Source organism: Notolepis coatsorum (genome assembly GCF_963971535.1).
Source record: "Notolepis coatsorum genome assembly, chromosome: 9".
Taxonomy (NCBI): domain Eukaryota; kingdom Metazoa; phylum Chordata; class Actinopteri; order Aulopiformes; family Paralepididae; genus Notolepis; species Notolepis coatsorum.
The window spans coordinates 142,935,982-142,960,292 of NC_140173.1; the positions used below are offsets into that span (position 1 = coordinate 142,935,982).

Below are 24,311 nucleotides of genomic sequence, written 5' to 3' on the forward strand. Positions count from 1 at the left end.
GAGGTTTAATGTGACGACTGGATGTGAGGTTCACTGTGACGACTGGATGTGAGGTTTAATGTGACGACTGGATGTAAGGTTTAATGTGACGACTGGATGTGAGGTTTAATGTGACGACTGGATGTGAGGTTTAATGTGACGACTGGATGTAAGGTTCACTGTGACGACTGGATGTGAGGTTTAATGTGACGACTGGATGTGAGGTTTAATGTGACGACTGGATGTGAGGTTCACTGTGACGACTGGATGTGAGGTTTAATGTGACGACTGGATGTGAGGTTTAATGTGATGACTGGATGTGAGGTTTAATGTGGCGACTGGATGTGAGGTTTAATGTGACGACTGGATGTGAGGTTTAATGTGACGACTGGATGTGAGGTTTAATGTGACGACTGGATGTGAGGTTCACTGTGACGACTGGATGTGAGGTTTAATGTGACGACTGGATGTGAGGTTTAATGTGACGACTGGATGTGAGGTTTAATGTGACGACTGGATGTGAGGTTCAATGTGACGACTGGATGTGAGGTTCACTGTGACGACTGGATGTAAGGTTCACTGTGACGACTGGATGTGAGGTTTAATGTGACGACTGGATGTGAGGTTTAATGTGACGACTGGATGTGAGGTTCACTGTGACGACTGGATGTGAGGTTCACTGTGACGCCTGGATGTGAGGTTTAATGTGACGACTGGATGTGAGGTTTAATGTGACGCCTGGATGTGAGGTTCACTGTGACGACTGGATGTGAGGTTCACTGTGACGCCTGGATGTGAGGTTTAATGTGACGACTGGATGTGAGGTTTAATGTGACGACTGGATGTGAGGTTCACTGTGACGCCTGGATGTGAGGTTTAATGTGACGACTGGATGTGAGGTTTATTGTGACGACTGGATGTAAGGTTCACTGTGACGACTGGATGTAAGGTTCACTGTGACGACTGGATGTAAGGTTCAATGTGACGCCTGGATGTGAGGTTCACTGTGACGACTGGATGTGAGGTTCACTGTGACGCCTGGATGTGAGGTTTAATGTGACGACTGGATGTGAGGTTTAATGTGACGACTGGATGTGAGGTTTAATGTGACGACTGGATGTAAGGTTCAATGTGACGACTGGATGTGAGGTTCACTGTGACGACTGGATGTAAGATTTCCCACATGACAGGTTTACTTGCAGTGCGTGGTTAGAGGGTTGGGTGGGGGGGGGGGTTGTGAGTTAATCTAGCCTGAAAGGGGCTTGGTTTGTGTACATCGGTACGTGTGAATGATGAGAGATGAGACTTAAGCAGGTTAGATGACTGAAAGTGGTATCAGTATTATTATAATTTTTGGTCAAAAGTTCTGAAACTATTTACTGGGACAGGTGGAAATGTACCTGGGTTGTATGTGTGGGGGAAGAAAAACTCAGCCAGATTTGGGAATACATATAATCTATTTACTCTAAAGCGTTTTTCGGCCTGTGACCCTCGTTGAGACAAACCGCCGAACCTCTCATGTTTGGGGGACCCATCAGACAAGGGCCCCCACGGCCCATCGCGGGGGGCCCCCCGGCCCTTAGTTTTAAGACCCCCCTGCCCCTTCTTAAGTTCACGACTCGTAACTTGTAGGTTCGGATCATCCTCCAATGAGAGATCGCTGACGTGCACGTTCTTGGCAGAGAGGCTGGTGTATGACTTATGGATGATCCCTGTAGTGGAGTGATCTGAACAGCGTAAAAAGAGGGGGCTGGCCTGGCAGGTCCACGTCCAGGATGTGGTTGAACCGTTTCACCCGGAGATCACAGCCGGCTGGTGGCTGAGTCAGAGCGGACCAGCGGTGGTCTCGTCTCATCTCCCGACGAGCGAGAGGAAACAGAGCCCTGCATGGTGAACACATGACCGGCGATTTGCGGTAAAGTGAGACAGGAATAATGAGCGTTAGGAGAATCAGGGACACGTTTCAAACCGTAAAAGGACCCTGTGGCTTTGTGTCACTCCTGGACATTTGTTATTTTATTAACATAATAATAATAATCAAACAGATACTTGGGAATGGGTATTACGTGACCTAGAAGACAGAATACTAGACGCCGTGGGATTGAGTCAACCGTAAAAGTACAGGCTATTTTTTTTTTTTTTTTTAAATAGAAGCGGTGGCGGTTTTGGCCGCTCCGGCCAGCAACACTGAATGTCCACATAAACAATAAGTATATAATAGTATACTTGACAAATTACTTGACAAATTATGACATACAGTATAGACCAAAATGGCCACAAAAAAAAGAAAATACAATAAAACCTAATATAACACAAGCTGTAAGCAATGTATTTAAACAAAGAAACAAGAGGAATTCATATACAATTATATAGGATATAGTGTGTTTTGTCTCAAGTGCCATGCTTTCTCCAAAAATCCTGCAAAACTGAAGATGTCCTCCACAAAAAAACAACGCAACATACAACTCTCAGACTGCCAAAACAAATCCGGATTTACAATTTGAATTTTCTCAAATAAAGCCCTCCTCAAATCGGTGTACAAAGGGCAATACAAAACAAAATGATATTAATCTTCCACCACCACAGCCAATGGCAGGGTGCCAGACCTCAACTGGGCACACAGAGACCTCCGTCTTCTCTTTAAGTTTAACATTACATAAGGTTCAGTAAAATACTCATTTTCAATTACAACATATTTTCTAAGTTTAGGTTTTTTTCCATATCTCCACCTTCCACTTATCCAGGTACAAGAATGTGTCCTGGTGCAAATGGTGCAAAGACATACCGACAGGTTTCACAGTACAACCTGTTAGGGATGCTCGATATTGGCTTTTTTACCGATACCGATATTCCGATATTGTCCAACTCTTAATTTCCGATACCGATATCAACCGATATCAACCGATACCGATATATGCAGGGTTTCCCCGTCCAAAAAACAGAATAATTTCAGGTAACTAATAATTTCACTGGATATATATATAACAAATATTGTTATTTTTTTTTATTTTTTTTAAACCGATACCGATATTTTCCGATATCACATTTTACTGCCGATATCGGCCGATAATATCGGTCGGCCGATAATATCGGACATCCCTACAACCTGTAACCATTGGTATTAACTGTTGATAATCTGTCCTTGTACCTGCCAGGCAGCCACATAGTATTATATAGGGACTGTTCATAAGAACTTATAGGTAAAAATATTGAATACATTGATAGAAGTGTCAGTACATATTATTGAGTACATTGATAGAATGTCACCTGTTCCCAAATCTGGGGACCCTACTGTTTATGATCATAAATCTATCAATACAACCTTTTCCAAACATTTTCAAGATCGCCAAATGATTGACGGAGCTAGAGCCCCGGGAGTCGGGGTGGTAATCTGACTCTGCTGTGTACTTTGGCGCACGCCTCACATATCAGCATGTAACTCGAGAACCGCTGAACAGATTTTGTCGCCTGAAACGGCAATCGACAGGCAACAAATATTCTATATATATATATTGTATTCAAAGAAATGCACACCCGAGCCGCTAGAGGTCGGCAAAGTCGCGCATCGCGAATCGCCTTCAAGACGGCCCACATATGGGCTAGGGATGTCCGATATTATCGGCCTACCGATATTATCGGCCGATATCGGCATTAAAATGTGATATCGGAAAATATCGGTATCGGTTTTCAATTCTTTTTTTTTTATTATTATTATTTCTTATTTTTTTTTACATTTCTATAACCTTTATTTACCCAGGCAAGCAAGTAAGAACAAATTCAGATTTTATTTATTGTCAAAAGTATGCATAATGTTGTGTTAATTCCACAACAAGAGATACCGGTATGTAATTTTAATTACCTGAAATTATTCCGTTTTTGGGGAGGGGGGGAAACCCTGCATATATCGGTATCGGTTGATATCGGTATCGGAAATTAAGAGTTGGACAATATCGGTATATCGGTATCGGTAAAAAAGCCAATATCGAGCATATATGGGCCCTTGGATGTTAAGAGGTTGTGTTTCTTTTTCAAATGTAGCCAAGAGTAGAGACCTTAACCCTATCAAAACAGCAATCAAAGTGTATATTAAAATGTTTACAGATGGTTTTAAGATTTACCGAAAATAAGAATTTATTTATCAAAAAAATTCTAATTATATCTCTTATCGTAAAAAAACGCGAGGAAATGACTAAATCCAGATTTAACACTGCCATTGGATGGAGGAGCTTTTTCCCTAGCCATAGATGTATGATTTGGCCATAATAAAGTCACGGTCAAGTTCAAGGTCAAATGTGAATTTATAATTCAAATGGATTATAATTTATTACTGTATCTACAAATCCATCTGTTTAATCATCTTGCCTTTATTCATTTGCTTAGATCTTTTGTACACTTGATCTCAAGAAGGTGGTGAATGAGCTCAGTGAGCGAGCTCGGTGGTTGCACAATTGTAACATGGTGTTATTCACCGGCAAAGATGCAAAAAAATAATCATAATTTATATTCTCCTTTGTTTCATCACAATTTACTCAAGCCTAGTAGTAACAGACACAATATTCCTGACACTGGGAATACATTCCCCCAGGTCCCTGGATGTTCATAGATACCAAGAACATGCAAATTGACCTTGTAGAAGTGGAGCAATCTTTCATTTACTTGGACATGTACCTTTAGGCGACATTTCTGAAAACAGGGCTACAGTTTAACAGGTTAACAGCTAACACTGCCTGGCTCTCTCCCTGCTGGATATAATATAAAGATCTACCTGCTTGATATGATATAAAGATCTTCCTGCTGGATATAATATAAAGATCTCCCTGCTGGATATAATATAAAGACCTACCTGCTTGATATGATATAAAGATCTTCCTGCTGGATATAATATAAAGATCTCCCTGCTGGATATAATATAAAGACCTACCTGCTTGGCTCTCTCCCTGGCGTCGTCAGTATTACACTATTACAGTGTCAGGCGTCCTCTTATCACGAATGGATGGTGTTGTAGAGTCCGCTTTTGAGCGTTTTAACGATAGCGCTAAGCTAACGGCTAAACGCTAGTTAGCTTAGCCTTTACTAGTAACATTGCTGCATCGATTATATGCATTATATTGAATGTCATTGATCTACTGGTCGACCACGGCCGACTGGTTGGGCACCACTGGTCTAATAGAAATAAATGCATTCGAACAAGAAAGTATAGTATACAGCAATGGCTAACGGCTAACGCTAGTTAGCTAGCCTGTTCAGAAGCTCACATTATCCCATCGCTTGTGGCAATTATATTGCATGTCATTGATCTACTGGTCGACCACGGCCGACTGGTTGGGCACCACTGGTCTAATAGAAATAAATGCATTCGAACAATGTATAGACATAGCAATGGCAAACAAAATTGCCAGGCCTAACCGCCCCCACTAGCGCGCACCTGAGACCACCTATTTCAGCGGTCCAGGTTCAGCGCCCCCGGGGACGAATCAGCGGGGGGCGGGGACGGGGGACAGCGTTCTCACTCAGACAGACACACCCTTTTCTGATGCGAGCCGGGTCTGATTCGACACAGAGCAGTGAGTGAGAAAGGGCCCTCAGGAGACGAGGCCCGGTTGTGATGATTACATGTTAAGTGGACAATGGGGGGGCAGCTAGAGGGAGTCAGCTGACAAGAAGTCAGCTGCTTCTCTTCACTTCAGAGGCCTGAAAAGACCTCCTGACCAAATCCTTAGAAGGTAACAACAGGAGATAGGATTAGTATTTTTTGAGTGGGTTCTGAGTGGACAGTAAGAAGCAGGAAGGGCCATTAATTAAGACAATAATTTTGTGATTAGGGGAAAAACAAGGAGGGGTGTCATGCGAGTGTATATAAACTTGAACCAGAGAGAGAAAAGCTAAGCTCCGTCTGTGTGCTCCCTGCCCTGCGACTCAATGGTTCCTGTCTGCTGTAGAAATCTGACATCGAGGTGTGAGACTGTGAGTATATCTTAGGACAGGCCTGCGGGCATAGGGACTTTTACATTCTGTGAACTGAACTTAATTTCGTAATAAAGCCTTGGAATTAAGAAGTATTTTGAGACTCAATTAACGGTAATCCACACAACATCCTGGACCACCAACCAACTCGTCTTCAGAATTGTTACCACAGTAGCTAAACATTATTTATGCTCAAATGAGTGCAAAACACCAAACATTGTAGTGTCCCTACCAAAGCTCAAACCAAACCTGGCGTCAGTACCCCAAACTATACATATCACTGTCCATACATTTAGTATTTTTTCTTTTAACCTGTATTCATACAGGTAAGTTAGTGGGAAACAAGTTCTCTTTTACAATAACGACCGCTCCAAGGTGCGACGATAAAACATTATGTAAAAATAAAAAGCGTACACTGTAAACTCTCTGAAGCCTATCGCCGGTTAAGACCCGTTTACAGGTAATACAAATACCACTATATAGCTGCATTGAAGTGTGGCCACTGGCTCACTAACATGTAACACAACACAACGTTTCTACTCCAGAACGGACCTCTGTGAAGCTAACTAAGCCTATGACAACAATGTGACTAAAAGAGAGTTTGGTGAGCTAGCTAGTTAGCTACACCGACCACACGTTTCAAATAAAAGAAGAGGATTCTGATACTGAAATGATTCCTGAATTCTGACCGACGTAACTTTTGTTTTTTGCGCTGGTATTGATAGATCGCTACAGTACAATTCCTCATTTTACTGGACCACACTCTATGTGACCCACAATGCACCTTGGGAGCTACTGTATAAGCCATTAGTTGTGTAAAGCTTGTAATGTCATTACCTCAACGATAATTGAATGTGATGAGGATATTGCAGTGGCCCTTTCACATCTGTTTGTGTGGTTATAGCAAAACAGATATTTGTCAACGGTGCACTGAAGACATACTGGTGGATACATCGCTCCCATTCAGTCACAAAGATTATCTGTTTTTTTTTGTACTAAGTCTATTACCAGTGCGTTCTCCTGTGTTCTGTTTCAACCTCCTAACAGATGCCGACTTCCTTTTATACTGTAGATCAACTATAAATCATTATTGTCGTTGCCTTAGTGTTGTAGTAACCAAACAGACTGTGTGCACATCTGAATAGTTGTTACTCAGCTGATAGAGTTGTGCCCTTCCTGAAGACTTGTCGTACAGAACTTGTAAGTCCGTCAGCTAAATGACTAAATGTAAAATGTAAATGTAACTGAGTGGATTTTAATCTGAGTGGATTTGAACCTGGATTTGAACCTTGGACCCACAGGTGGCCGCACTATCCAGCTGAGTTAAAGGGTCTGACCCGTTAGCAGGTGCTGGTTGACTGAGTCATTAGTAGTTTACACTACTACTAAATATTGAAGTTATTGCCTATTCTAAGACCACTGCGTATAAAACAGACAGTAAGACCCTTGCACCCTCTGTGTATGCCTATGTGTAGCTAGACTGGCTCTCACCCCCCCCCCCCCTCTCTCTCTCTCTCTGTAGGTGAAGCTGGAGGAGGCGTTGACTCTGGCCACTGACTTCCACAACTCCCTGCAGGACTTCATTAACTGGTTGACTCAGGCTGAACAGACTCTCACCATGGTCTCCCCTGCCTCTCTCATCATGGAGACCATAATGTTCCAGATCGACGAGCACAAGGTGACATATGGACAGACAGACAGACAGATGGAGGGACAGACAGATGGAGGGACAGACAGATGGACAGACAGACAGACAGACAGACAGACAGACAGACATACAGACAGACAGACAGACAGACAGACAGACAGACATACAGACATACAGACAGACAGACAGACAGACAGACAGACAGACAGACAGACAGACAGACAGACAGACAGACAGACAGACAGACAGACAGACGGACGGAGGGAGAGTCAGACAGATGGAGGGACAGACAGATGGAGGGACAGACAGACAGACAGACAGACAGACAGACAGACAGACAGACAGACAGACAGACAGACAGACAGACAGACAGACAGACAGACAGACAGACAGATAGACAGATAGATAGATAGATAGATAGATAGATAGATAGATAGATAGATAGATAGATAGATAGATAGATAGATAGATAGATAGATAGATAGATAGATAGAGAGATAGAGAGACAGACAGACAGACAGACAGACAGACAGACAGACAGACAGACAGACAGACAGACAGACAGACAGACAGACAGACAGACAGACAGACAGACAGACAGACAGACAGACAGACAGACAGACAGACAGACAGACAGACAGACAGACAGACAGACAGACAGACAGACAGACAGACAGACAGACAGACAGACAGACAGACAGACAGACAGACAGACAGACAGACAGATAGATAGATAGATAGATAGATAGATAGATAGATAGATAGATAGATAGATAGATGGATGGATGGATGGATGGATGGATGGATGGATGGATGGATGGATGGATGATTGACTGGCTTGCTGGCTGACTGACTAACCCTGATCCGAACTGATAAAGTCAAAACATACACACCGATATGCACACACACACACACGCACACACACACACACGCACACACACGCACACACACACACACGCACACACACACACACACGCGCGTACATTTACCCATTCACTCACGTTCACACACCGATGCCACTCGGGGACAGAGGACGTCATGGTCGTCTGCTCCTACTTGTCCGCAGGTGTTTGTGATGGAGGTGAACTCCCACAGGGACAGCATCATCGAGCTGGACAAGACCGGCGCCCACCTGAAGTACTTCAGTCAGAAGCAGGACGTGGTGCTGATCAAGAACCTGCTGGCCAGCGTGCAGGGCCGCTGGGAGAAGCTGGTGCAACGCTCGGTGGAGAGAGGCCGCCTGCTGGACGACGCCCGGAAGAGAGCCAAGCAGGTGGGTCTTTATATTATGCCGTTGACCAACAATGATGACATTCTATCGACTGATCGGTTGGTTGGTTTTCGTGGTGGATTATGATTTTTTATTAATTATATTGTAGACAGATCAAAATAGGTTTAATAGTAAAAACAATTAATACAAAGTACATGTAGATTAAATGAGCTTAAGTAGAGACGGGTGTGGGGGCCATAGCCCCTGGCCTCTCACTTAGGTGTGAAATAAGGTATTGTTCGGGGCAACCAAAAGGATTCCTCGACAGTTTAACTGACAAATCTGTAACATTTTGAATGTCCCCACATGGAATCACGCAGAGGAACCTCCTTAAGGATAAAATAAACTCACAAAGAACAAATCAACTAGAAAAGTATTGGTGGACTGAGACCAAAACGATGGATTAGTCAACTAGTAGTGGACTAAAGGGGGCCGGCCCCCTAATGTCGAGCGGAGAGAAGAATAATGTGCATATTACTGTGCTCTGAATTACGTAGAGTGTTGGACCCACCTCCCGTCCAGCTAGGCGGGTAAGGGTGTCTACCTGGCGAGCTACCATTTGACCCAGTTATCTCTCTGTGGTCAGAATCTGAGCATAGTGACTGATCGGTCTGTAGATACTTCACTTAAAACGGTCAACTCGCTGAATGGAGGTCGGTCAGGGGGGCGCACAGTACTTTCAGAACCTTTACCTCTATATTCCTCAGACCCATTTTACTGGTCGATCCAGTTCGGCTATACAGTACATTAACACAACTGGGCCCCCTCTTGGCAGTAGTGACATCAAAAGAACTCGGCAGACTTCTTGATCGCCATTTTTTTCCCCTTCTGTGTAAAAGCTGGTGTCGGCCGAGCTAAGGAATCAAACCCCCACGAAATGTAAATTTCGTAAAGAGAAAGAAAACTCCTTCGCACGCGTCCGCTTTTCAGTCGAACAACCTTCTTTAGATGAACCGTCGTGAGAAGGTGCAGAGGTGACGACGCGTGTTTCTTTCCCTTCATCAATGTGTTTATACTACAGACGGACAGGTTGACGTGGTAGACACGGTGTGTATTATTATTATCCTCTGGGAACATGACACGATGACATTTTTATTAAGAATTGAGCTGTAAGGTACTGAATGACGTGACAATAAAGGAATCTGAATCTGAATCTGAATCTGAATGTCTTTGGTAACACGTTCAAGAGCCAATAAAACACATTTTCATCAGCGCGGGCGGTGGGCCCGTCACACTTTACACATTACTCTCTGGAACAGCCCCCGACAGCCAATCAATCTAAACCAGATTAAACAACATTGGACCGATAATAAATCAGAGTGAAATAAGAGCTTGCAGAAAAGCAAATGAGCTCTTAACACTGGTGTTCATTTCCCCCCCACACTCTCTCTCTCTTTGTCTCTCTCTCTCTTTGTCTCTCTCTCTCTTTTTCTCTCTCTCTCTCTCTCTCTCTCTCTCTCTCTCTCTCTCTCTCTCTCTCTCTCTCTCTCTCTCTCTCTCTCTCTCTCTCTCTCTCTTTCTTTCATTATTTTTTTCTTCTTCAGTTCCATGAAACCTGGACCAAGCTGATGGAATGGTTGGATGAGTCGGAGAAATCCTTGGACTCCGAAGTGGAAATCGCCAACGATCCTGACAAGATCAAGACACAGCTGGCCCAGCACAAGGTGAGCGAGTCCCGATATCCCTCTCTCTCTCTCTCTCTCTCTCTCTCTCTCTCTCTCTCCTCTCTCTCTCTCTCATCTCTCTCTCTCTCTCTCTCTCTCTCTCTCTCTCTCTCTCTCTCTCTCTCTCTCTCTCTCTCTCTCTCTCTCTCTCTCTCTTTCTCTCTCTATTATTCTACGTGGGGCGGTGCCATATTCAATCAGTTTCAGTAACTACAGTATATAACCAGACCTGCAAACTGATAAGAGGTGAACATTTTGACATGTTTGTAAACCAAACCCATTGTCCCCCAGAAGAAAATCGTTGTGTGATTTTAACATGTAAACGAAACACTCAAAGAAGAAAATAAATGGAAAAGACAACCCGTGTCAGGGTCTGACAGCACTACAATTATACATTTTCATATCATAATATCATAACAGGCTGAGACTCACTTTTTTTTTGCTGCCGGTAGAAATCCGTACGAATTGGAAGAGCCGTCTCGCGCTAATAACCCTTCGATAAGCTTTGTGGTCCGGGCATAACTGTGTCCATAAGTCCATTTTGTTAGATGGAACACTGTCTGAATGTATCTTGTGATTATTATCAATGTCCAACGACGACAACAACTATTACCATAATCCTGTCTCTCGAGTCCCTGCGTCCATTATTGTTGTCGTCATCAGTCCGTGCACCCCCTAACACACCAAATGACTCTGCTTGGGGCGCTAGAAAAATCGCCCTTCAGGCATCATATTTGAAGCCGCTGATTGGCTAAATTTAGTTGCTAGGTGCATTTATGTTGCCCTGTGCATTTCAATTGGCTGTGTTGTGTGATGACGCCCAGTCAGTGGGGTGATATTTCTAGCGCAGAGGGGATGAACAGGACGCACAAACAATGATTTTTTATTTGACATATTACACGTTATTGTGCATTTTAAACACAAACATACTTAAAATGAGTAATTATTATTTATTTAAAAAAAAATTATATTTTTAGCTGTAGAAATATATTATTATTGAAAAATCCAAAACCACTTTCCACCAGGGGGGGGGGGGGGCGCCCTAGCGCCCTCTATGGACCAGCCGCCATTGGTACTAACTAACGTTTAATCAACCTATTGCGAAATATAGTCATTGTAACTCGCTAGACGCGGTCAAATGACGAGTTCATATACATATCAGGCCTATTGACCAGAATAATAACAACACCTGAAATCAGCCAGACTGGAAACACTTTCAGACTGAATCATGAAACGAGATGGAATGCAGTTCAGTCTGTGAGGGTCAGGCTAGACTGTCTGGTGAGGACGCTTGTAGGAATTCATAGTAGTAGGAGGAGTCCTCATGGCACCGGAGAGGAAGCTCCTGAAGCAGGAGGATCTGGTGGGTGATGACCTACAGCGCCTCCCTGAGGACAGCAGCTGGAATGGTTGGTAAACTGGATGGATGAGAGGGGTCAGAGTTTAACAAACCGTCTGAGGAAATACAGGCAGTTGTTTGATTTGCTTGATTTGTTTTTTCCTAGTGGTATAGTCTAAATATTTATTGTCTTCGGACTTTAGTTTAGTTTATTTGACAATTATTAAAATACATTACATCTTACAACAAGTCATGCATCCTAAAATTATCAAGGATAGCACAAGAAAGTCACAGACTTATTTCCATTGTGGTCCTTGGTCTCAGCAGCACATGGTATTTACATAAACATGTATTACACATTATTACCATCAGCCTACAGTATATTGCTAAAAATACAACATTATTAATTAAATATACAAATACAATATACAAAATGTACAGACACACTAAAACTACACTACATTAAAAACTAGAACCTTCCTGAGTTACTCTGGGACATTTTCTAGGATCCATTTCCTAACGTTCACCTTGAAACTATACAGGTTCACGATCTGTTTGGTGATCAAAGGCAACTCATTCCACTCCTGTGCTCCTCTGGTGTTGTGTGAGCAGATTGTGCTAATCCCATCATAATCCCTGGATCATGGACTATGTATTAGAGATGTCCCCCTGCGTTTGGATACGTTTTTTTTAATCCGGTGGATGAAAGGCGCTTGAGTTTTGACCCCCTTTTTTGTTGTCGTTTCCGTTCCACTGGGTTCTTGTTGTCAAAACAGTTCACCAACCCCCAGTGGGTCCCCCACCCCCCACAGAGTAGATTATAGGATACTAGCTGGAATGCCAGCAGTGGTAGGGAAGGAAATCCCTTCCGTGGGAGACCACTCTTTTAGAGGATGTCCAGCGGGGGGGGGGGGGGGGGGGGGGTCGGGTCAATCCACCTCCCATGCCATACCCCCTTTTTTTTATCCACTTTTTCTCCCATTTTCTATTTTTTCTCCCATCCCAATTTCGTATCGTCCAATTCAACCCTCCCCTGTCTCGAACGCTGTTTCTTGCCTCCCACAAGCCGGCTGCAATGTGGACTAAGTCATACATAGCACAAGTCCCCTCCGATACTCAAGGTAACAGCAGTCGCATCTTTCCACCTGCGCGGCTCGACCTTTCAGCGTCAGGGGTCTGCGCTTTGGAGGGGCGCCGCCCCCATCGCTTCCTGATTCTACTGCGCAGGCGCACCAACCGACCTGTAGGAGTCGCTGTCCACAACGCCCGATCCCCACCCATCAGTTTCCCTCCCCCTAATACGGCTAATGTGTATTAGTGCGGACGACCAGCTAAACTGAAAGCAATGTGGAGCGCTGGGCTCGAACAGGCGAACCCAGCGTCTCCTGTATTCGTGGTGAGCACCTTGCCCACTGCACCACGTAGCCGCCCCCCATTGCCATACCTTTTGAAAATGGAAACCGATTTTGTAGTTTTGTATTTGCTTTATTGGAAGGTATCTTCATTTTTAGTCATTTAATTATCATGTCTAAATCTTACCTTGGAGACGACTTTGACTCGTCGATGGAAAATAGGTTCCGTTTTATCGCACCTCTAATTACTTATCAAACATTTAACGCATAAACAAAGCTTTCACAGCTGTTTTAGCTGCCATGCAGCATACTGTACTTGTAACATGAGCTCAGTCAGTCTGAGGTCCCCAGAGTTTGCTCTGGACAGGGGAAATCTGCATTTTGCTATTATACCTCTAGCTCAGTGGTTCCCAAAGTCGGGGTCGCGACCCAAAGGTGGGCCGCGAGCAGCCACGGGAGGGCCGCGAGATCATTTCCCCCCCCAAAAAAAGACAGTCCTTAAAGCTTGATTCTCCCCTCTGTTGCAGAGTTTAAACCCTTGATCTCCAACCTTTGTCAATCAAGTCGTACGTGTTTTAATTGATTTGTTATCCTTGCTTTTTGTCACGTCTTGTTGTCTTATTGTTATCTTATATGTTGTGTGATTTTAGAGTATATTCTTTATTTTTGCTTATTTCTGTATGTACACTCGATGTGACTGTAAATGAGGGAAACCTCAGTTGCCTTTTGAAATTAAATAAAAGTTAAATTTGCAATGAAAAATATATTTCCCCCCCATCGTTTTCTTTTTTTTTGATTGAGGATTGGGTCTTTAATTGGACACATTTAAAAACACATCATGTGTTTTTTTAATGAAACACATTTATTTAAATTCTTTAATTTGTCTATAGTGGCCCACTGCTGATGAATCAATAACGGGGAGTCGATACTGAACTCGTGACAGGACGTCTCTAGAATACTGCTAACTATTTCTCTCCGTTCTGAACACGCCTGCAGGAATTCCAGAAAGCTTTGGGGAGCAAGCACTCCGTGTACGACACCACCGCCCGCACCGGGCGCGCTCTGAAGGACAAGACGGGCCTGCAGGACGACAAGCAGAAGCTGGAGGACATGCTGAGCGAACTGAGAGACAAGTGGGACACCGTCTGCGGCAAATCCGTGGAGCGGTAAAGACGACGTCTTCTCACTTTTTTCACTGACGACTTGCGGGGGAAGACAAAATGACTCATGACTCCAAAATGTGGTGTTTTTTTCATTTTGGAATTGAAAATCCCACCCGTTTTTTCACGTGCCGAGTAAAATGTTTAATTAAACGGAAACCTGTTTTAAAAACCTCATTGAATGATACAAAAAAAAAATCCAGATTGTTAAACAGTGTTCAGTAGAAAGCTATCCGGCGGCACGTTAGCCTAGCTTAGCAAAAATGTATGGAAGCGGATACGGACCAGCTAGCCTAGCTGTTGGCCAAAAACACATGTCCCGGCGTTTTTAAGGCCATCATTCCTTTGTGCTAAGCTAGGCTAGCTTGCAACCGGATAGCTCTCTACTGAGTGCACAGAGAGGAAATTGGTATCTATCTTCTTGTCTGACTCTGGAGAAGACGATAAGCTAATTTCCCATAATGTTGGTGTGTTCCTTTAATTAATAGCACTCACACCCAATGAGGTATATAGCCTGATGGATGTAAGAAAAAAATTGCTGTGACTTTAATGCAGCAACATAAAATATCAGCGTGTGTGATGCTCCCGTGAACGTGACGGTCTCATGAACGCAACGTGGCTGAAACTGAATTTCACAGCTAGCGGAGAGAGGACTGTTCATTCATTCATTCATTCATTCATTCATTCATTCATTCATTCATTCATTCATTCAGTCATTCATTCATTCATTCATTCATTCATTCATTCATTCATTCATTCATTCATTCATTCATTCATTCATTCATTCATTCAATCTTTATTCAATCTCAAAGGATCATCGAGAGCACACTCTCATTCACAATGATGCACATAATAAATACAAAGACAATGCGGAAAAACGGAAAGGTCAATGAATCAATTGAACAATTTAAAATAATTAAAACTGCAGACTGTGGTCAAATGGTTGGCTATTAAAATATTTCAACTGGATACTAAAGTATTGTGTTTTGCATTGCGAAACGTTCCATGTGTCGGGGACACAGAAGCTGAAAGCAGATTTTCCTAATTCAGTGTAAACTAAAAGCCAATCACCAGAGCGAGTATGATAAGGTACAGAGCTCCAGTCCAGCAATGACGTGATGTAGGGGTGGAAGATCACCAACAATGGCTTTATACACATCAGTTATGACTTATGCCTTGAGATGATCACATTAACATTAATTAAGTATTGGTTATTGAAGACCGACGGTAACCGTGACAAGACTTCTCCAAAAGAAGACCTTTGGTATTAACTATAGTGCTGTCAGGCGATTAAAAAAATGAATCTAATTAATTACAAGATTTGTAATTAATTAATCTAATTAATCGCATTTTAATCGCATAACCATTTTATGCCTGATATTCTATAATCATATTTCAAATTGCATGTGTCCGGATGGCAGATTTCAGTACTGTATCTACAAAACCTTCTGTTTAATCATCTTCCATCTATTAATTTGCTTAGATTTTTCAGGTCTGGTCAATTTTAGCATGGTGTTATTCACAGTCAAAGATAAAAAAAAATTTATTGATATTCTCATTTGGTTCATTACAGTTTACTCAAGCCTAGTAACAGACACAGTATTTCTGACACTGGGAATACATTCCCTGAGATCCATAGATGTCCCTAGAATCAGATACCAAGAACATGCAAATTAAACATATCAAAAAAAAGTCTGTAAATGTGTATTCTACGTTCTTATGGAACGAATGAGATAAAAAAAAAATCATTAAATTTTTTTTATTTTTTTTTATTAATTTTGAGTACATTTTCATAACGCGATAATTTGCGGTGTAATTAATTAATCTAATTAACGCGATAAACTGACAGCCCTCGTATTAACCGTTGATAATCTGTCCTTGTATACCTGCCAGGCAAAACAAGCTGGAGGAGGCCCTGCTGTTCTCAGGTCAGTTCACAGATGCTCTCCAGGCGCTGATCGACTGGCTGTACAGAGTGGAGCCTCAGCTGGCCGAGGACCAGCAGGTCCACGGAGACATCGACCTGGTCCTCAACCTCATTGACAACCACAAGGTAGGAGGACGCACCGGCGGCACTACAGTCCACATGTCCCACAACGTGTCATCACTGCTAAGCATTATGGGTAGCGTAGTCCCTTTTTATAAACAACACAAATGAGCATTATACTTTCAAAAACATAGCAAAAACATAACTGTATGTTCTGTATAGTATAGTTGCTATACGGGGGAACATCCTGCACAAAACAGAAACCCGCCATCTTTAAATTACCTTGCATGAACATTAGCATTCATTATTTGTTTGCAGCAGGAACAAAGTGTAATAAACAAAAAAGGACACTGTGTGTTCTGCCTCATTTGTTGATGAAACAAAACCAACATCAACACAATTTACCACCAAGAGCGGAGAGTTTAGTCTCACAAAAAGATAGCTGATTTTGTTAGCTTACGTGCTAATGTCATTGGGATTTACCATTATAATAGTTAGCATTGCGGCTAGCGTACATAGCGTACAAAGATCGCTGATTTTTGTTGGCTCATGTGTGGTTAGCTGGTGAGGCGTTGGTATCGTGGAATGGAGTGGAAATACTTTAATCATCACGTCATTAATTAAATTAATAGATAATTGTCATTTCCAACATAAGTTAATGCTTAATAACGTTACACATGGGGATACTAGCTTCCTGGACACAAACATTGCTGATATAGCAGTCTGGTTAATGTTGTTATACCGCTCGCTATTGAAAAGTAGCAAAAGTTTGTTACAATCATTTTCATATAACGCTACTTGCAACAGCTCTGCCATAAACACTGGAAATAATCTCGGTTACTATGTCTACACGCAACCACTGAAACCGCTATTTCGGGGGTCGCGGCCTGAACAACTTTGGGAACCCCTGATCTCTAGAGGACACGGCATACACACAGATACATACATATTAAGTGATACACTCCCGATAAATAAGCTCCCCAAAATGCCAGTAGTACAATCTTAACACTTTAAGTGCCGAAAACGTGTTTAGGCGTCTTTCCTAGCCATGCTAAAGTTGCCGAGGACGCCCTAACTCGTCTTTAATATCAATATTTCAAAAATCTGTGATCGGAATCATATTTCCCCTCTGCAGCCTTCACACACAGTTCTGAGCTCCTCTCAATCCTCTAGTGGTTCAAGAGCGCCATCTGGTGGCCAATCGGCAGAAGCGCCAAACAGGAAGTCATGTGGATGAAGTGGTGATCACCCATATTACTTCCGGGCACTCGCTATAGCTCCCGGGACTCCATCTTGACACACTGGATAATCGATCGCTCACCCTAACTCGATAAACAACATGATTTGGACGTATATACTATTATACAACCTGGAAATGGACCGGGTATTTCGACATCCCATAATGGAAAACTGTCTACCCCACGCTGATCGCCCAACGGCCCGAGGAGACTGGGGTGAGTTTTAGCATGTAATATTACCGTGTTCGATACTAACTGATCTGATGAACATATGACCCACATTAGATGAATGGTATAACGCTGCCCACGGAATTATAAACGCCCCCTCGCCCATCCGGTCAACATCAGATGACGTGTAGTAACTTCCAGAAGTCCGTCCAGTTGGAATTTTTTATATCGCGCCGATTGCTATCAAACTGTATTTCATCATCAATATAATGCATTTGGGGCTATAAATCACGTTCTGGAGAAAGCTACAGAAAGAGATGAAAACATACTTATACCTTAGACCATATTTTAGTATGAATATGTGAATGAAAAAGTTTAACGTTCATACACCCTGAACAATACATATAGGACATTGAATGGGCCCTAATAATGGCAATCTAGCAATAGAATTTAAAAAGTTATAGCCCTGCAAAGAAGGGGAACTTCTCCATGTTAAATAGAGCTGGCAACGGATGGTATATCATGAATTTAGCCTTAGGCAATCAAAGTGTTAACAAAATATCCATCAAAATAAAACGGTCTGTAATCACGTGTGTCTCTTGACATCCCATCATGTAACAACGCCGTGGTCCCCGGTCTCCTCCGCAGGTGTTCCAGAAGGAGATGGGGAAGCGGACGGTGAGCGTCCAGGCGCTGAAGCGCTCCGCCAGGGACCTGGTGGACAGCACCCACGACGACTCGTCCTGGGTCAAGGTGCAGATGCAGGAGCTGGGCGCGCGCTGGGAGACGGTGTGCACCCTGTCGGTGTCCAAGCAGACCCGTCTGGAGCAGGCCCTGTGTCAGGTACGCAGCAACCCCCCGTCCCCATGTTAGCTATCATGCTTCATAATTGAACACTGCGAACATCTTTTCAGTTCATAGGAAAATACTTTGACTATAATGGTCATAAGTAAATTAACTTAGATATTGTTATGCTTAACACCCAGTACTATTCACTTTACTTAATTTCTAAGATTAGATTAGATAATTTAGACCGGACTTTGAGAATGCCTGTGTTAGACCTACAGTATGATGCTGCCAGCTGCTATAAGAAAACCAAAAACGATCGGTATCGGCAGTGTATCGGCCGATATGATGATATGATATGACGATATGATATGATATATACGATCGGTGATGGGTATCGGTGGCAAAAAAAAAACGTGATCGGGGCATCCCTACTGATAACATGTGTCCTCTCTGATAACATGTGTCCTCTCTCTGATAACATGTGTCCTGTCTGCAGGCCGAGGAGTTCCACTCTACGGTTCATATCCTGCTGGAGTGGCTGGCCGAAGCCGAGCAGAGCTTACGATTCCATGGCAGCCTTCCCGATGACGAGGAGGCCCTCGGTGCTCTCATAGAGACACACAAGGCAAGGCCTGGCTCTTCTTTTGTTGTTGTTGTGAATTTGCTATTTTTAAGCGGTTATTTTTATCTTAAAGGGGAACTATCTTATAAATGGCCTTTTTGAGTGTTTAGCATTGTTTCCTAGCTATGTGAACTTATATTAATATGATCTATGTCTCTAATTCTCATATTGGCGCATTCTTCCAATTCTCCTCTCACAATATTCACCCTCACTGAACTGAGTCATTTGAAAATGTGATGATTTGTGATGTCAGAGAGACTCCGCTGCATGTTAATGTGCCAGATGCCACCAGGCCACACAGTGGTTTAGGAGCCCAGCCTCAAAACGGCTCGAGATCTTGAGGTAGAAAAATGCTGTTTTTGAGGACTTGATTAGAAATACAAAACAATGAATTAAAAAGAATTATAATTACAGAGGTGTTCCATAGACTCACAGGAATTGTGTAAAAGTGCCCAAATAGTGAAAGAAATAGTAAAATAGTTCCCCTTTAACTTCTTTTTCTCGACCAGTGCACTTACATCTACTTACATTTCACGCTATGAGCTTTTTCTTCCTTTTTTAATCACACAGAGAAGAAACATGTCCACATACTTCACGCATTCCTCTGCGATGATGAGGTGTTCTGGTGGAGGAGTGTGTGGACAGTTTGAAAAACACACGGTTCGGCTCGACGGCTCGTTTGCCAGCGACGCACTGGGGGTTTTCAAACATTTGATTTGACATTCCGCGTGTCAAAGACTCAATAATAACACGATTCCTTTTCTTCAGCCATGATCTCATCATCGGAGGTCGAAAATAGCTTTTCCTAGCTTCACACACACAGTACATCATTACGTTCTTTTTTTACACACAAACCGGACGGCCACATTGTAACATTACCACAGCGACCTCATCATCACTGGCTTTCATCCTGTCCCGTACAACCTTGATGACTAAGTGCCCGAATCCCTGTTTTTTTTCCATTTCCCCGCTGTTTCCATTGTGAAGGAGTTCATCAAGAAACTGGAGGAGAAGCGCGTGGGTCTGAATAAAGCGACCTGCTTGGGGGAGGCCATCCTGACCATCTGCCATCCAGACTCCATCACCACCATCAAACACTGGAACACCATCATTAAAGCACGGTTTGAAGAGGTCAGTCTGCAGCAGCCATGATGTACCCGTCAGAGCACCGTCATCATACACCCCGGGCTGCAAGCCTGGTGTGAGAGTGAAAGCAGCCACCCCAGAACCTGATTCTGATCTGTCCTGATCCCGATTTCATGCTTTTAAACCACATTTCCTTTTATTCTTAATGCTGTTAAGTTAGGAATGCACGGGTGCCACATTCTTTGCTGCCTATACCAATTCTGAATGCGAAGCCTTTAAGTATACGGATACCACCGTGGGCCGGATGAGGCCTCTAGAGGCCCTCGGGGGAAAGAAGGTATTATGGGCCCTCCTGGTCCTCAGGGGAATCCCAGAACAAGGGGGGGGGGGGGGCATGCTCCCCCCAGGAAGAACATTTTTCCAACAGCCCTAGATTACATAATTCGAGGACCTTTTGATAAAGGAAGGGCCTGTTGTATTTCAAACAGTATGCCGGGGCCCCTTTCAATTAAAACCATGCTTGCATGGGCATATATACTCCAATTGAAATGAGTAGAATGATGCAATTAGCATGTGGGAAGATGTATCCCTAACATCTCTTTGATGTTCCCTAACATCTCTTTGATGTTACCAAACATCTCTTTGATGTTACCAAACATCTCTTTGATGTTCCCTAACATCTCTTTGATGTACCCAAACATCTCTTGGATGTTCCCAAACATCTCTTTGATGTTCCCAAACATATCTTTGATGTTCCCTAACATCTCTTTGATGTTCCCCCAAACATCTCTTTGATGTTAACAAACATCTCTTTGATGTTCCCAAACATCTCTTTGATGTTCCCAAACATCTCTTTGATGTTCCCCCAAACATCTCTTTGATGTTAACAAACATCTCTTTGATGTTCCCCCAAACATCTCTTTGATGTTCCCAAACATCTCTTTGATGTTCCCAAACATCTCTTTGATGTTCCCAAACATCTCTTTGATGTTACAAAACATCTCTTTGATGTTCCCCCAAACATCTCTTTGATGTTCCCCCAAACATCTATTTGATGTCCCCCCAAACATCTCTTTGATGTTCCCCCAAACATCTCTTTGATGTTCCCAAACATCTCTTTGATGTTCCCCCAAACATCTCTTTGATGTTCCCAAACATCTCTTTGATGTTCCCAAACATCTCTTTGATGTCCCCCAAACATCTCTTTGATGTCCCCCAAACATCTCTTTGATGTTCCCAAACATCTCTTTGATGTCCCCCAAACATCTCTTTGATGTTCCCCCAAACATCTATTTGATGTCCCCCCAAACATCTCTTTGATGTTCCCCCAAACATCTCTTTGATGTTCCCCCAAACATCTCTTTGATGTCCCCCCTAACATCTCTTTGATGTTCCCAAACATCTCTTTGATGTTACAAAACATCTATTTGATGTTCCCCCAAACATCTCTTTGATGTTACCAAACATCTCTTTGATGTTCCCAAACATCTCTTTGATGTCCCCCAAACATCTCTTTGATGTCCCCCAAACATCTCTTTGATGTTCCCCCAAACATCTCTTTGATGTTCCCCCAAACATCTCTTTGATGTTCCCCCAAACATCTCTTTGATGTTCCCCCAAACATCTCTTTGATGTTCCCAAACATCTCTTTGATGTTCCCCCTAACCTCTCTTTGATGTCCCCCAAACATCTCTTTGATGTCCCCCAAACATCTCTTTGATGTTCCCCCAAACATCTCTTTGATGTTCCCCCAAACATCTCTTTGATGTTACCAGACATCTCTTTGATGTTCCCCCAAACATCTCTTTGATGTTCCCCCAAACATCTCTTTGATGTTCCCCCAAACATCTCTTTGATGTTCCCCCAAACATCTCTTTGATGTCCCCCCAAACATCTCTTTGATGTTCCCCCAAACCTCTCTTTGATGTTCCCCCAAACATCTCTTTGATGTCCCCCCAAACCTCTCTTTGATGTTCCCCCAAACATCTCTTTGATGTTCCCCCAAACATCTCTTTGATGTTCCCTAACATCTCTTTGATATTCCCCCAAACATCTCTTTGATGTTCCCCCAAACATCTATTTGATGTTACCAAACATCTCTTTGATGTTCCCTAACATATCTTTGATGTTCCCAAACATCTCTTTGATGTTACCAAACATCTCTTTGATGTTCCCCCAAACATCTCTTTGATGTTCCCAAACATCTCTTTGATGTTCCCCCAAACATCTCTTTGATGTTCCCCCTAACATCTCTTTGATGTTCCCCCAAACATCTCTTTGATGTTCCCCCAAACATCTCTTTGATGTTCCGGTCGGCCCCTGCTGACGGTCTGGGGGGGGCTCAGGGGGGGGGGGGGCGTTTGCCCAGTGTGCCTGGTCGGTAATCCACCAGCGCGGCCCTCCTGGACATCACAGATACACAGAGTATAGCTACAGCTCCAGGTGCGTCCACTCTGCCCTGAACGACGGCCTCGTTCTCTCTCCCTGTCTCCCAGGTCCAGGCGTGGGCCAGGCAGCACCAGCAGCGTCTGTCCGGGGCCCTCGACGAGCAGCTGGCCACCCAGGAGCTGCTGGAGGGCCTGCTGGCCTGGCTGCAGGGGGCCGAGGGCAACCTCAACGACAAGGACAAGGAGGCCCTGCCACAGGAGCTCGACGAGGTCAAAGCACTCATAGCCCAGCATCAGGTAATGTGTGAAGTTGTTGAATATTAACTATTGAATGCTATTGAAATGGACCTATCTCAAACCCTGCCCTCTTTTCTTGATCCTCCAATCACAACTGTCGCTTACCTCCGAGGTAAGCGACAGTTGTGATTGGAGGATCAAGAAAAGAGGGCAGGGTTTGAGATAGGTCTATTATAGAACTGAATATTATGCCGTTTATTTTCTCCTATAATGTCGTATGTGAGAGGTTTCAGTCATTTGGTGGATTACAAGTTGTCTGAGTTGTTAAAAGGAAACTAAAAGTATTTAAAAGGTCTCCCAAAAGTCACCCCCGTCTTTCATCATTTCTTCTTCTTCTTCTTCTTCTTCTTCTTCTTCTTCTTCTTCTTCTTCTTCTTCTTCTTCTTCTTCTTCTTCTTCTTCTTCTTCTTCTTCTTCTTCTTCTTCTTCTTCTTCTTCTTCTTCTTCTTCTTCATCTTCTTCTTCCGTATTGAATCTTAAAGTCTTACTTCTTACATAAAAATGTTATATACAGTATATATACACAACATACACACCCCAATGGCATGAGATAATTTAACTTTGTTCAAATACAACTGAACCTCACTATGAATTGAAAATGGGGGACCCTGTGATGTAAACAAGACAAACGTCTTTCTCTGGTCTGCATCCCCTTAACAATTGTGTGTATTGAGCCGTACTGTATTGTACCCATTCTGCAATCTGTTAAATACAGTTTTAATTCATTCATTCATTCATTCATTCATTCATTCATTCATTCATTCATTCATTCATTCATTCATTCATTCATTCATTCATTCATTCATTCACTTTTCAAGAAATCCATTGGGGGGGAGGGGGGCAGGTGGCGCACGGAGATTACGTTCGTCACCAACACTGGGAGACACTAGGATTCGCCTGTTCGAATCCAGCTCCCGGCGTTGCTATCAGCTTGGCTGGCCTCTCACACTGATACAATTGGCTGTATCAGGGGGTGGGAAAGCTGAAGGGTGGGTCCTGGGCGTTGTGGACAGCGACCCCTACAGTTCGGTCGGGGCGCCTGCTCAGCGAGGGTTGGAACTGAGGACAGATAGTGTGGCCTCCCACACGCTACACTCTCCCCGGTGAGAACCTGCGCGGCCAGGTTGGCCTGCCCCAGGCTGCACATGCGTCGGAGGAAAGCATGTGACAGTCTCCGGTCTCCCGGACCAACAGTAGGGGAAAGTACGCAACAACCAGGAAGGGTGGGATGGGAGAAAAATCGGGAAAAAGGAGGGGAAGAAAGATATAAAAAAAAAAAAAAAAAAATCCATTGGGGGAAAAAGGTGACAGGGTCTTGAAATAAACGTGGCAGTGCCTTTGAAGATGCTAAGACAACTCTT

The 24,311-nt window shown here is 43.3% G+C and overlaps 1 protein-coding gene across 1 annotated transcript in view; it reads left to right on the forward strand.

Annotated features, from left to right (window-relative positions):
- The window catches only part of dst (dystonin), a gene marked incomplete at its 5' end in the record, with an annotated part of 232,374 nt that overhangs the window by 185,161 nt on the left and 22,902 nt on the right, over positions 1 to 24,311 (forward strand). Inside the window, 9 exons of the mRNA XM_084322030.1 lie at positions 7,466 to 7,621; positions 8,658 to 8,864; positions 10,406 to 10,525; positions 14,213 to 14,382; positions 16,270 to 16,429; positions 18,418 to 18,612; positions 19,055 to 19,183; positions 20,168 to 20,311; positions 22,762 to 22,950. Of these exons, the coding sequence (XP_084178156.1) occupies positions 7,466 to 7,621; positions 8,658 to 8,864; positions 10,406 to 10,525; positions 14,213 to 14,382; positions 16,270 to 16,429; positions 18,418 to 18,612; positions 19,055 to 19,183; positions 20,168 to 20,311; positions 22,762 to 22,950 (1,470 nt within the window). The remainder of the gene's footprint in view (positions 1 to 7,465; positions 7,622 to 8,657; positions 8,865 to 10,405; positions 10,526 to 14,212; positions 14,383 to 16,269; positions 16,430 to 18,417; positions 18,613 to 19,054; positions 19,184 to 20,167; positions 20,312 to 22,761; positions 22,951 to 24,311) is intronic.